This window comes from Phaethon aethereus (assembly GCF_964289735.1).
Source record: "Phaethon aethereus genome assembly, chromosome: 2".
NCBI classification, from domain to species: Eukaryota; Metazoa; Chordata; class Aves; order Phaethontiformes; family Phaethontidae; genus Phaethon; species Phaethon aethereus.
The window spans coordinates 81,357,169-81,371,832 of record NC_138582.1 but is presented as its reverse complement, the minus strand read 5'-3'; the positions used below and the strand labels follow the sequence as shown (position 1 = coordinate 81,371,832).

Here is a 14,664-nt window from a genome sequence, read left to right as displayed (position 1 = left end):
TTTGAGAGACTAGGCTTTTTTGACTTGTACCCTGGTGGCAGATATCTATTTAACAGGTGACATAAGTGGGCATAACTTGTTTCAAAATTTGTGGCTAATGTTATTCAGATGGGGTATTCTGAGATTGCCTTTGGTTCTGTGGAACTCTACAGATGATTTCCCTGTCGGTTTAGGAATTCAAAAGTACAAAGCTGTCGGCAGACAAGGCATTTTAATGTGTGGTCTACAACCATCGTCGCTGCTTAAAGAAGAAATGTTACATGTTTTTGCATAATGTATCTTGTTAGGTAATTTTTCCATCACTGATAAAACAAAATTCTCCATGTTGCATCAGCTCAAGATTGTGTCTACCTCAGCACCCAGCCTCCCTCAGTGGTCAGCAATGGGTGCGTAAGGGTTTTCCGCTCTCGCTCTGCGTCCCAGCAGCCAGCCGCTCGGGGGATTCCTGCGTGGGGTCTTGCCGCTGGAGCAGCGCGTCAAAGGGCCGTCGATGGACCTCGCCCCTATGGATTTGCCAGTCCCTTTCTCAGCCTGCTGGAAATGCATCTTATGACAGTGACTTCCATGGTTTAATTATGCCTCGTGGGGAGAAAGGCGTGGGCTCATTAGTTTGAAACCAGCTGCCTTGTATCTTCACTGCGTGCTGGTACAGCTAAAGGTGTAAGAAAAAAAGAAAAAGAATGTATGTCCTGTTTCACCTTCTCAGTGCTACTGATAAAGTCTGCTCTGTGATTTGATGGGGAGAAAATGTAATTTAGGAAAGTCTCTAATTTTAATAATGACAGTCTCTCAAATTAAACATACTGTCATAGAAATATACATTGCGGTGTGTCTCATGTAGTATTTCTGCAACATGTAGAATATGTCATACAGACATACTTACATACTTACAATATTTATACTGTCAACAGTACAAATTAATTCTGTCTGTCTTTCTGAATGCGTTTTTAGTATCTTTTCCTTTTTCCCATCCATGTTTTCCTCCTTTACATGCTGCTAATGGACCCTGCCTTTCCCATGGGGACGACTTCAGAGAATTCTGGCCTGCAACTGCTGATTAACTGTTGCTTTTCATACGATACCACCTATATGTCATACATTAATCCAGCTGTTACCTGGGTGATATGGCTCTCACAACACATTTTTCCAGGAAAAGAATGTAGAGGTCTGGAAGTTTATTGCACCTTAATTATCCCAGCGTAAAACCGGGATAACTCCGCATTAATGGCGTTCCATTAGCATTAGAGGGTTAGCTAACGCACCAGAGGACAATCAGGTCATATATTTAGGGACGAGCAGTCATTCATAAATACGGCATGTGTGCTGTAACACGAACCGTGCTGTGACTGAGCAAAAAGAAAAAAAGAGGGTGAGGTGCAGCATTTGGTTGAAGTGAAAGGGTAGCTACGAGTTACTACAAGTACAGCCAAATCTTCACAATAAAACTGTAAGTCACCGAGTAAGAGCTGGAAACGTGAGATCCAGGAGAGGTATGTGTTTGCAGTACAAAGTGCAACCAACTGCACGCACGGCAATCATGAACTAAGTTTTGACCTCGAAGTAAAAAAGCCAAAAGGATTGTTCAGCAAGGAACAGGGAATCAACACGAAAACAAATTAAACCCCATTTAGTTCCTAAAGTGTAACGTTACTATTAAGGTAATGGGGAATAGTCTGATGTATAAGGAAGAATTTCCAGAGCCGCAGTACTGTGACTAAGGGAGTGGGAATGTAGTTAAGCAACTCCAGTGCAGAGGAGATTCTGTAAAGCATTGCTGTAATTTCTCTTTTCTAGGAATGATTTGAAGTGCCAATTTTTCTTGCATTTATTTTACTACTGTTCTTTGAAGTTGCTATGGAGTATCTAAGCTGTGTGGTATAACTTGTTGCTTGTAGTATACAAGTGCGAAAAGTAAAAAAAAAAAAAAAAACAACCAAAAAGGTCGAGTTTTGAACCTTATGATTTCACTCTTGAATTCTTTGGTGGGCTTTTTTCATTTGTTTGACTTCTGTTTGGGAATTGTAAATAAATAGCATTGACAAAGTTACTTAGAATATGAGAAAAAAGCTTGTACATGAGGACTAAACTGTAAGGCTGGTTGCTTTCCCAAGGCAAAAGCGTGGTAGACTAAAACATGCATTTAGTGCTACTTTTTAGATGCACCTCTGAGGAAACAGTGAATTTTGATTGCTAATATTCTTAGATAAAGCTCTTTAAAGAATTATCCTAATAGTCCAATAAAAAGACAATCAGGAGAATGGGAGGGATACAAGGATCAGGAAGTCACTTTAATTCAAAAGGAAAAAAATGTATAAAACATCCTGTGAGAGGATAAAAATGTATCAGCATTTGAAACATTTATTGTAATGATAATGTACAGCAATCTACAAAACTGTTACCTCTTTACACATTATTTATTCTCATTCTGAAAGAGAAAATATTTTTCCTATGCTATATAAGCTCTGTCTGGTATAGAGCTTTGAAATGAGGCCCCTGGTGATGACTTTAGATATATCTTTTACCAATGGATGAATAGTCTAAGGAAATAATAATGCCAACGTAATGTTTAAAAGTGATACTACCCCAACCTTTAAAAACAAAGGAACGCCCTTTTTGAAAAAAAAAAAAAAATTGCCTAAATTAATTGCTCGGTTAAGTCACCATGGTTCCTAAGCTGAAAAGATTCTTAATACCGTTTGGTGTAAGTCCAGAAGAAGGTTTGGTACCCAGCTATAGCAGTACTCCTCACAGTCGCCCACCCCGCCCACCCCGGCAATAAGATTAACGGCTTTAAAAAGAGTGAACTTTTAACTTTGTGACTCTGCAATATGCAAAGATAAAGGCAGTAACTTACGTAACTCTTATTTGAAGAAACCCGATCTTGCACTCACCCCTTTCATTCTATGAGTTAGCACTTTCCTTTGGGATCACGTTTGGCGGTAGCCATCCATACTGAGCTCTCGCGACTTACCTCTGCTCTCTCACACACTTGCTGTGCTACAGGTATGTGTGGGGTTTGTTTGGTTTTCTTAAACTTCTGGGGATTTTCCTCCTGAGAAATGTAAAACGAGTGCGTGCTGAGGTCTGACTCGGCATGTTTGGGGACTTTCAGTTTATCTACATGCTTTTTTAAAGAGTGCCTGCTCATTTAAATGCCGTCAGGGGGCTACTTTCTTCCCTAGCTCTTTGAGATGATGGTTCAGAAACCTTTTCATTTCCCTCCTGCGGTGAGGAAGACCTCTCAGGAGGAGGACTCAAGAGAGTCTGTTGAAAGTGAGAGCACTGCGCAGCAGTATCTTTAGATTTTTCTGGTTGTAGGTCCACGTTTCTGAAAACTGAAGTTATTGTTTGGTCTTCAGATGCTCAAGTGCTTGCAGGTGGGGATGGTGGAACACCAAGGCTGTGGGTTTACAGATCCTCCTAAAAGAATAGCTTTGTTGGAAATAAGGAGGGGGATTATTTCTCAGGACTGTTTCAGTAGCATCTCAGAAATGGAAAAACTTACTATTTGCATGTAATGCATACTACGGCAAATGTAGAAACACCAAAATGTTTTCATTATGCTACAAAGCTTACAAGTCTATGTGGCTTATAAACCGTACAAACCAACACAACCCTTCACAGGCTTGTGTCTGGAGCTCTTTTCCTCAGCTGCTTTCCCTGCACCTTTAAGTATGGAATATTTAATATTTTGCTTTACATTTCATCAGATAATGTGAAATGTTTGCAATTAAAGCCTTTGAGGATATACTAACTGGTTCAGGGCATTGCTTTTGTGTTTCTGGATTTCTGAAATATATATTTCTTTAATATTCAATTGCTGCTTTTGTTACATTTTCTGATTTTAGTCTAATCAAAAGGAAATAGTTTGTGGATGGAAAATTGGTTATCAGCTCTTTCCTATTACAGATTTAAACTGTATTTTGCCTTATATGCATCTCTGTCAATTCATTTTTTCCTGGTAGACGTACTTGAAATTAGAAGTGCTATATGTCAGGCAACAACATGTTGAAAAACACACCCGTGGGTGGGTGTGGCTTATTTTTTTAAAAAAGTAGAGGATTAGTATAGATGTGTGCCCAGAGTTAATACAGCTTTCAAATAAGATACAGCTTGTCTTGAATTGATCTGTGAAAATGAAATCTCACAGGATCTGCAACCCTAGCCCTGTTAATACTGCTTGGAATATTCTGAATCTTAAAGTCCACAAATTCAGAACATCTTGGTTCCTGGACATCTGTGCAAATCTCCTGGCTGTAGGGTTGTTTGCTTGTTTGTTTTCTTAAAGCTGTTCCTTTAGTGCCACAGCTATGGAAGTCACACTAGTTCAGGGAATGTTCAGTAAAACTTGCTTTTTCCCATTTCTCTCTGTGAGTATATTTGGCATAGTCAAGTTTGAACATCCTTGTTTCTGTACTAGCAAAGTTTTCTCAGACAGTACACACAATTTATCGTGGAGAATTTAGGTAAAGCTTTATCTAAATTCTCTCCACGTTCTTTAATAATTTGAAGATGCTCTGTTCATATTCAAATAAATTATTTGGGTCATTTTGCAGCAATACGAAGTCAATTCACCCAATGGTTAACCTAAGGTCAGTGGCATAAAATCATTAACTTGAGACTGAGGAGCTACATAAGTCTGTGTTAGATTCAACTAGCATTTTTTGACCTTTGTGAATTACTTGTTTATTTTCATTTAAGCAATAATTTATAAAAATTTGACCATACCCTACTGTTACCTTCTTCATAAAACATTTGGCTCAACTTGAGGAATTTTTCCTTATGTTCAGTTTTATCTTTCCTCTCTTGGACTTTGAATACATTCTTTAATATTAAATAAATATGATTTTATACTCTGGATTTCACTTACTTATATATTTTTCTTGGCACCTTCCTTAAGTATCCTCCTTCAAAAGTGTGCAACATCTGATGCTAAAGCTGCTTTAGAAAAAGGATTTCTTGACACTGAAAGGGTCAGCTATGGAATATTTTAAGTCTCTGGAGGAAAATACCGCATTTAATCTAAGTGTAATTGTATCTTTCTACACAGTAACTCTGTTGGGTTTTTTTTCCTTCAGAATGGTGTCTTGTATTAAGCCTTTACAGCCTATACTAAAGTAAGTTATGCATTCCTAACGAGGACATATACATGATGAAGAGTGAAAGAACTGGCTTCATCACTTTTTAAATAATTTGTGATGGTTGCCTGGCTGGTTGGTCTTAACTTTATTTTTGCTGTATTACTGTAGGGCACAGAAGTCCTAGTTAAGTACCGGGTCCGTGCTGAAGAGTTCGTAACGTAAGTAACTCTAACAAGATTGTTATTTATAAAAAACAACCCAGTGGGGTTATTGACTAATGTTGCGTTTTAGATCTAACAGTAATCAGTGTGATCGCAATACCTCTGTAATGATTCAAGAATTTGATAATCTATGATACCGCTGTATTTTGATCTTTTTCAGTACGTTAAGCTGGGATAGTCACAACTGAATATTTTTTGTTCTTTAGTATCACACATGGCTAATGAATCGAGGCCTTGCCCATGTGATATTGGAGACAGGTTTGACTATGGAGGCCGTGGGCAGGAAGTGCGAGTTGAGCACATCAAGGCGTATGTTTGCGAACCACCTGCCAGCACAGACAAAGCTGTGATTGTGATTCATGATATATTTGGATGGCAACTCCCAAACACCAGATATATGGCTGATATGCTAACAACTAATGGATACATGTAAGAAATACTACTGTTTTCAAAGTGTCTTTTTAATAAGAGAGTTTGTTGAATCAGCTCTTGCCTTTTTTTTTCATATAAGCCATACAAACATGTCATTTCATAGGCTTCACTCAGATGTTTCTATAAGGAGTTTCCTGTTTGTTAAAACAGCGTAAGAAGTGTAACATAGTTGAGTAGTCCTACTGTGAGTAGTCTGACCGAGATAGTAGGCAAGCACAGAAGAAGAGAGGGGAAACAGAGAAAAATCTTATTGTGCACCTTTCATCCTCCATGAGCCCGAAGCAGCCTGCTTCCTCCCTCCTGACGCAGCATCCATGCAGCTGCGCTGTTACGGTAAAAATTCCAGAGGAGCTGAAAGTCATTCCATGAAGGTAGTGGATTAGCTTGTGCCAAAGAAAGAAACAAGTTCTCAAGTAGGTGAAAACCATCTTGGGTATCTGCTTTCCTGTATTACTGGGCTAGCATTCCTTCTCGTCCAAATGTACATACCGTGTAAACTATAGGTTTGGGTTTTTTTTTAATTCAGTAGGAAACTGCTAAGGATTTTTAATTGCAGTGAACAATTTGTCAAATTAGCTAATAGATTTTAACAGGGAAAATTGTATCTGGAAGTTGTGCTAAGTCTCCTTACTACACATAGAAAAATAATGAGGGTTGCTTGTATAGTGCTTTGATGTAGATTAAATTCTATGTGTATTCAACAAAATGAACTTGTTTTATAGTACACACGGTCTTCCCTTCAATCCTTTCTCAGTATTATTTCACAGGCATAAAATGTTTTCATTTTTCTTGCAGAGCCATCTGCCCGGATTTTTTTGTGGGACAGGAAGCTTGGAAACCTACTAATGACTGGGCGTCTTTTGATAATTGGCTGAAAACTCGAGATGCCGGCAAAATAGACAAGTACAACTGTTGCTCCTTGTCCAGCAAGTGGACACCCTTCTTTAGTAGGAGTTTTTGCCACCTTTCTTTAGTAGGAGTTTTTGCCTTAGTAAAGATGCAGGACTAGACCCTAAATTATGAATGGTTCAAATACAGCTGGATGTCCACAAACAGAAACTTCATATGCAGTTTGTGGGTCAAGCTCATGGTTATGTGAGGAGTGCTTTTTGGAGAAAAGTAGAACTTTGAACAACAATAAAAGTGACCCCTGTTTACCTGTAGAGTAAGAAGTAGAAGTGAGACTAATGACTCAAAAGAAAAGAACTGGCAAAAGCTAGAAGATACAGCTCGCTTCTTCCACTTCAGTTTGATTCGGTTCCTGCAGACAGGTGCAACTTCCATGGGTTTCAGCTCAGGTGCAAACGTAGTCACCAAACACTATTTAACTAGGGAAAATTAGTCCTGCTCCCTACAAGATCCCAGCTAGTTCAAAGCACACCACTTCTTTGCCATTCTTCTAGCTATGCTTTTTCCCATTTTCATCTGACGTAGCTTGATTGCATAATGTTACTGCTGATTTTGAAGCAACAATTTCAAATTTGCTTACACAATTTTATAAAATATTTGTATCCCCCATGAGAGATGTAGTCACATCTGTGATAATGGGATGCTCTTGACTGGCTGTGTGTCTCAAACTTATTTATGTTAGCTTATAAGATAACTATTGCCGCTTGTGAAATTAATTGGATTGCTGTTCATAAAAGCACTTTCGGTTTTAGTAACAGTGATCTAGGAAAAGTGAATTCACACATTTTCTCCTTTGTCTTCTCCCCTGGAGTTTCTCCTATATTTTAGAAATGAATAATAGTAATCTAGTGCTGTAGGTTGACATCTTGACAGCAGCCAAGCACCCGTACATCTGCTTGCTCACCCCCCCCAAGAGGGACAGGGGAGAGAATAGCAGGTACAAAAGAAAGAAAACACAGGGGTTGAGATAAAGACAGTTTAATAAGTGAAGGAAAGAGAAAAAACAGGAGTGGTGCAAAGGCAGTCACTCACCACCTCCCACAAGCAGACCGATGCCCAGCCAGTCTCTGAGCAGCAGCCACCTGGGAGGCCATGGGAACAGAGCTAGAGCCTTAATGCACTTTCATTTACATGTCTCAGAGAAGTGGATGTCGTCCTGAAGTATCTAAGGGAACAGTGTGGTGCGAAGAAGATTGGTGTCATTGGGTTTTGCTGGGGTGGAGCAGCAGTTCAACACCTGATGCTGAAAAACCCTCATTTAGAGACGGGGGTGTCCCTCTACGGTAAGTCGACTCAAATGCCTTCTTATGTTGTGAGCAGACATGACCAGAGCAGGAGTTATTCTGTAGGGATATTCCTGTAACAAAATTCAGTGCAACATCTTATGGAAGACGAAGGTGATTTTATTACGCAAACTCTTTAAGGAATTTGATTTTGCGCACCCACGTTCTTGCACTGAGATAATCACAGCCAGCAAGATCTGTGTATTCAAGTGCCATGGCCAGGGTTGCTTCTGTGCACCACAGTGTACAAGGGAGACCAGACGCCAAGGTATCGCTGTGGCTCAGGTTCCTCTTGGCTGGCAATGACAAAATGGTTTCTGGACAGACCTTGTATACCTTTTAGGAGCCAGCAGTTACTGTGAGGTGGGTCTTTGCCTCAGTATGCTGCTCACCTCAGTTTGCGTAGGGCAGGTTGCTGCCCGCTGTCTGGTTTTCTTTGTTGGGAAAACCTGTTTGCAACACATGTCCACACTCTATTCCCCTGTTGGGCCAGCAGGAAGAGACGTGGCAGTAGTGATACACGGCAGCCTTTTTGCTGTCCTTCTGTTAGAGTGCAGGGTCTCTTGCTGATGAGTCGTCTGGGCTGGGGTGTGCACAGGCTGCAGACCTTCAGGTCATGACATGAACAACTTACTCCTCCATGTTACTGCTGGCACTGGTCCCTCGCTACTAATGTGAACCATTTTTAAACTCTCTGTTCTAACCCTTGCACTCTTACTCTTCCATTCTTGATGTGTTTATGCACTCTAATGTGTTTGTTATAAACCTCTGTACTTCTGTATCACCCAGAGCAAGCTATATCCATTCGAGGTGAAGGAAGTTGAAGGTATTTTGCTGCACTGATCTGCTGATCAGTTGAGTCAATTCATCAATGCTACTTGCTAGTTTTTTACTTTTCTCTAGCCAAGGTGTTAGCTAGTTAGTTTTACTGTTACTTAAATTCAAATATATATTGGCTAGTCAAAATAACAATATCAATGTGTTATAAATTTGTGTCAGTATAAATATATGTACACTGAAATCCTAGCCATGTATCTGGAAGGAGGAATATTTACAGCTGTTATCTTAAAAATGGCCATAACAGGCTAGAGGCAAACAGTTCTGAAGTGTCCATCTCCCGCAGGACCCTGTCTCTGGCAGTGGTCAGAAGCAGATGTCCAAAGAAATCCGTGAGAATGGTGCAAATGTGTAACGATTCTTCCCTTTCGGACAGAGCTGGTCTTTCTACCTTTAATGACATCCCAAATCACAGGAAGTTCTTATAACAAAAGGGACTTTTAATCAAAGTCTAATTCCATTTCAAGCTGATCAGCAATAACTTATCATAATGTCTTTTATTTTGACTGTATAGCTTTAGTAGTGATTCAACCACTTTAAGTGGTTTAATAACTCATTTTATATGCCTCTCCTTCTTCCCCAGGAGTGATCAGGTTCTTTGAGGACAGATCCAGTTTGCTTCACCCCACCTTTTTCATTTTTGCTGAAAAGGATGATCACATCCCATTGGAGCAGGTGAGTTTTCTGTCAGAGATATTTGTCTTTTTATGCTTTTCATGCTTGTTTTGTAATTTGGTATTTAATTAAGAGAAAGTAGAAAATTAATTTGCACTTTTCTTCCTCTCTCGCTAACTCTTACAGGAAGTAGTTCTACACAAATTTATCTATCTTATTTATCCCCAACCCAAAATGTTTCACAGTGACACTAAAAAATGTTTTCTCTTTCTCTTGCAAAACATGGATGTTTTATATAAGGAAGTTCCTTATAAAAGCTACAAAATGTTTTATATAAGGAAGTTCCTAGGAACAAAGGGGCAAGAATCCATAATGGCAGTCAAACGAAGACTTCTGTCAAGTTTAAGTTAGGACATCCTCTTTAAACGTATTGGTGGTGCATAAAATCAGCAGAAAGTCCCCACCTGTACCCGTGGGATCACTAGTAGCAGGAGAATTAAAAAATCCTGTCACTATCCTTTTCCTTTCCCCACTGTCCTACACAGCTTCTCCTTTCTGGTGCTCTTGTCTTCTGCCCAGCCTTCCTGGGCAGCCCGGGTGGAGAATGACTGGAGAGAGATGATTATCTACCAAGGGGATCAAAGAGCAAGGCATGCTTTCATTGAGTGTTGTTTGCTTTAATTTTCCTGCCAAAAATGCCAGTAGCTTTGAACTGCTGATTTTACATCTGTGCCTCTCAATTTCAGATTAATTCAAAGTCTTGCCCCATTTTTTTGTGTGTGAGGTCTGTCAGCAGTAACTTGTACGGTGATCACTACATGCTAACCTTCTCATGACACCGAGCAATAAGTGTTTTACCTTTACAGGTATTACTACAGTGACCCATATACTTTTTTTTGCAGTTCTATACAGTCACATGCTGTTATTTTACTGGAGAAAAAAGCCTAGTTAAATAGCGAAAGTGTAGCAACAGAAAGGCATTTGGGTATTAAACTAGTAGAAAAGAAAACGATGGCAAGGGCATACTGTGTCTGTCTCCCAGAAAAGTAAAAAAGCAGGACAATTTGAGGACTGTAAATTCATAACTTATTGACTCTGTACTCAGCCAACATGGAACATTCTGTGTTACAGGTCACCCTGCTGGAGCAGAAGCTTAAACAAAACTGTAAAGTTGATTATGAAGTTAAAATTTACCCTGGACAGACGCATGGGTTTGTACATCGCAAAAGAGAAGATATCAATCCTCAAGATAAAGCTTATATTGACGAAGGCAGAAAGGATATGATTAACTGGCTGAATAAATATCTTTAGCATAAATAAATGCCCATGAAATAAATAAATTGTCATAGGAAATCAGAAAATAATAAAGACTATATTGATTACAATGGTCTTAAAACTATCAAAATATTTTGTAAAACTTTTGCAATATCGCTACATATTTGCACTTATTTTCTAAGTAGATGCTTAGAAATGGCTTTTCAAATGCTGAAAGCCATAAGTGTAAAAAAGATTTTAAAATTTGAGCTTGTGTATCTTAAAATTATTAGAAATTCGTGTGGGATTTTTTCTCGAACGTGAAAGTTTTGCTTTTTTATATTAATGTCAATATGATAAAAAATCATTGAAAATCTGCCCACGCTGGAGAAATGCTCTCATAAAAGTCATGTTTAGAGTTGAGCTCTGAGATTTTCAGCTCTGAAATTGTCAGCTTTGTGGTAAACATAGTTCTGGTTTGGAAGTCTGGGATGTTTTCTTTGAAACAAAATATTCCATTCCGAATTCATAAAAACAGAGCCTGAGATAAGGATAGAAAGAGAGCAGAGGAGCAGGACAATGAGAAGAAATTTAATAACGTCTCTTTGACTAAGCACCGGTGTCCTCCACTTCTTTCTCCCTCACAGTATCTTCATCAGAAGCCCCAGCACCAGCTGAGTTTCTGATGCTGGTCCTTGTTTTTTTTTTTTAGGAAAGTGCATTGCATCATTTCACCATCAGCTCAATGCAAATCCTGTCATCTCTCATGGTCTCGGGCAGCTGCCCTACCCCTCGCCCCTTGTTTGGAGTTAAATCTAAACCACCCTGCATGACAACATTACCTCCTCAGATCCACAGATCCTTCCAGTAGCATCAGGTTTCCCTCTGCTGTGATTTAATTGGGTACCAGGATCGGTAAGGCACAGCCCATCCCTAGTGACCGGGGGAACATCACTGTATTTCTGCTCCTTTGGTCCCTCTCAGCGTAATCCACAGCAAACGTGCGGTGAGGTCTTGCCTGCGTCTGTGATGCCGAGGGAATAGATGTGGCGAAAATCTTGTACTGAACGCAGCCCGGTTTCCCCTCGGTGCCATATGTGTGAGCCCAGGGAGCCCTCAGCTTTCACAGAATATGCCCTTCAAGGTGCAGCCCCACTCTGCTTCCCAGTCTCCCACCAGGTGGATCCCACCCCAGGTCCCTCCTCCCCAGCAGTTCTTCAGCCATCCCTCCATCTCGAAACCCTTCTTCAAGTCACTCCTTCCCCTTCCTCCTGCAATGCACCATGTATCTCCTGGGAGAAAATAGCTCTCCCTGCACCACACTGAGTTGATGTTAAAGAAACTCCTGTCTTTCAAAGAGATTTCATGCAGACCTCTGAGGTAACTGTGCAAAAGCTTCCCTTGCTCCTTGGCTTATGCCCTCCGTCCCAATTAGTGCTGCTCTCTGGTTTGGCCACTGCACATCATGTCCCCATCTGCTTGCGGTTTGATTTCAGGAGAGATGAACCTGTTCTTCTTGGGTCTAGCCAGTGCAGGGAAAGCCTCCTCAGGCCCGCAGGGTGTTGTTGCCTCTGCTGCACTCCCTTGGAGGACTCGCTGCCGTGAGTCATGCCGGTAAAAATAGTCCCTGCACATCGGAGGTGAGAAGTTCCATGATGCCCTCCCTGATCCTGCCCTTGGGCTGGATCTGTGCGGCTTCCCGGCCACATACAGATGGAGGGAAGGGGGTGGACAGTGACTTCTGTGCTTCCTGCCTGTCCTGACGTGGTTCTGGGCTCAGCACGTCGAGGAGAAACAATTTCAGCTGGGGGAATTGCAGACACCTCCATTCACTGGCGCAGGCACGTCCGAGGCGTGTGCCTGCGCAGCTCTGGGGCCACAGGAGGATAACAACGCACAAACCTCCCCAGAAGGAAGCAGCGTGGGTACGTGGTTCAGATAGATAGGCTGTAAAGTGTGAATTAATTCCCAGCTGTGGATTCGTGCCAAATTTATCAGGGTTGCTATGAGAACAGACGGAGGTGATGAAATTGAACTCCCCACAACTATTGTCTCGCATGGATTTTAAATAGAAGAGTCTTGGTTCCTGGGAAGGTAATATCTTGGCTGGCAAAATGTTATAGCTCATTTTTTTATGTGAACGAACAGATGTCTCGGGGAATTGAGCTAAGCTTTGCCAAATTTCTCCTGATAGAGGGGAAGACTGTGGAACTGAGGAGAAATTTCTCAAAATTCATTGTCCTTGGAGAATTCATTGTGGCTTGCTGTAGGGCAGGTATTGCATTTCATTATGTTTTTGTTTTTTGTAGAAATATGGCATCTAAGATGGAAAACTCAAAATTTTGCCACTGTTAACATTTACTTTACTAAAAACCACAAACACATGTTCTCAAAACTCATATTTGAGAATATCCTTTGTGTCTAGAGAGCAACGACATACAGGCTTATAAGTTAAACATTATAAACTCAGGTTTTTAGTGTTCAATTCTACTGAACCTAGCAGTAGATATAAGATACCTTGATGTATGGTAAATTAGCTGCAGAAAAAACACTGGGGTAGACAATAGCAGACATGTGTAAGGCCTGATCAGGGGACCTCATGCAGATGCTTTTTTTCCCCTGCGTGTTGTGCTGTCTTGCCAGTTCCTTCTTAGTAACTTCAGAGCCCTTTCGCAGAATCACAGAATCATTAAGGTTGGAAAAGACCTTCAAGATCATCAAGTCCAACCATCAACCCAACACCACCATGCCCACTAAACCATGTCCCGAAGTGCCATGTCCACATGTTTTTTGAACACTTCCAGTGATGGTGACTCCACCACCTCCCTGGGCAGCCTGTTCCAATGCCTGACCACTCTCTCAGTAAAGAAATTTTTCCTAATATCCAATCTAAACCTCCCCTGGCATAACTTGAGGCCATTTCCTCTCGTTCTATCACTAATTACTTGGGAGAAGAGACCAACACCCTCGTCGCCACAACCCCCTTTCAGGTAGTTGTAGAGAGCAATAAGGTCTCCCCTCAGCCTCCTCTTCTCCAGACTGAACAACCCCAACTCAGTCGCTCCCCATAAGACTTGTTCTCCAGACCCCTCACCAGCTTCATTGCCCTTCACTAGACACGCTCCAGCACCTCAGTGTCCTTCTTGTAGTGAGGGGCCAAAAACTGAACATGGGATTCGAGCTGCGGCCTCACCAGTGCCGAGTACAGGGGCACGATCACTTCCCTACTCCTGCCACACTATTGTTGATACAGGCGAGGATGCTGTTGGCCTTCTTGGCCACCTGGATCAATTCCAAACAAATGGAATCCAACCTGGATCTTGGCCACTTTGATTAATTCCAAACAAATTTGACAAAACAGTGAAGTCCTTGGTGCTATATAGTTCTCCATTTCTAGGAAATCTGGATGGCACAGTGGAGACAGACTGACTGCACTGAGCGAAATAGCGCAGTGTGGATTTGTTGGTTCTTTGTATTATTTAGGCTGCTGGCTGGCTGGTCAGCCCACAGAAGGCCTGAACCGTTCGCGCAGGGGTTGTCCGAGGATACAGGAGGGAAGCGGGCTAAGGAAATGTGGGGCGCAGCTGAGATGCAGGGGAGCTGGAGGGCAGAGGGAATGGGCTGCGGGTACCCCATGGGATATGGGGAACTGAGATCCTACTGGGGGCAGTCATACAGTACGTGGATGAAATGGAAGGAAGACCCTAGGAGAGCCCTAATCTCACTTTTTGTAGACTGAGTGGGATTTTGCTCACTGAGAAATGGTTATACTGAGGAAGGCTCATGGCCCTGCATGTGAGGCATCCTTGGTGCCCGAGTGAAGAAAGATGTATGGACTAAGGGGAAAGAGGTCTCCCAGAGGAAAACCTCGGGGACTGGAGATAGATAGGACAACAGAACGTGGTGGAGATCAAAGTCCTGAAGAACAAGAGCACATATCCTGTCCACTGCTGATAATCTCCTTTTCACAAGAAGATTGAGGTCCTTTATATAAAGGAAAATACTAAACTACAGCTCGAATCTGAACCACTC

General features: G+C 41.4%; 1 protein-coding gene across 1 annotated transcript; it reads left to right on the top strand.

Annotated features, from left to right (window-relative positions):
- Nucleotides 1-5,516: 5,516 nt before the first annotated feature.
- On the top strand, nucleotides 5,517-10,689 carry CMBL (carboxymethylenebutenolidase homolog; the record flags this gene model as incomplete). The annotated part of the gene is made up of 5 exons (XM_082015506.1): nucleotides 5,517-5,731; nucleotides 6,530-6,637; nucleotides 7,784-7,926; nucleotides 9,347-9,438; nucleotides 10,510-10,689. 5 exons carry the CDS (start codon nucleotides 5,517-5,519, stop codon nucleotides 10,687-10,689), a joined length of 738 nt encoding a protein of 245 aa, XP_081871632.1.
- Nucleotides 10,690-14,664: the final 3,975 nt, after the last annotated feature.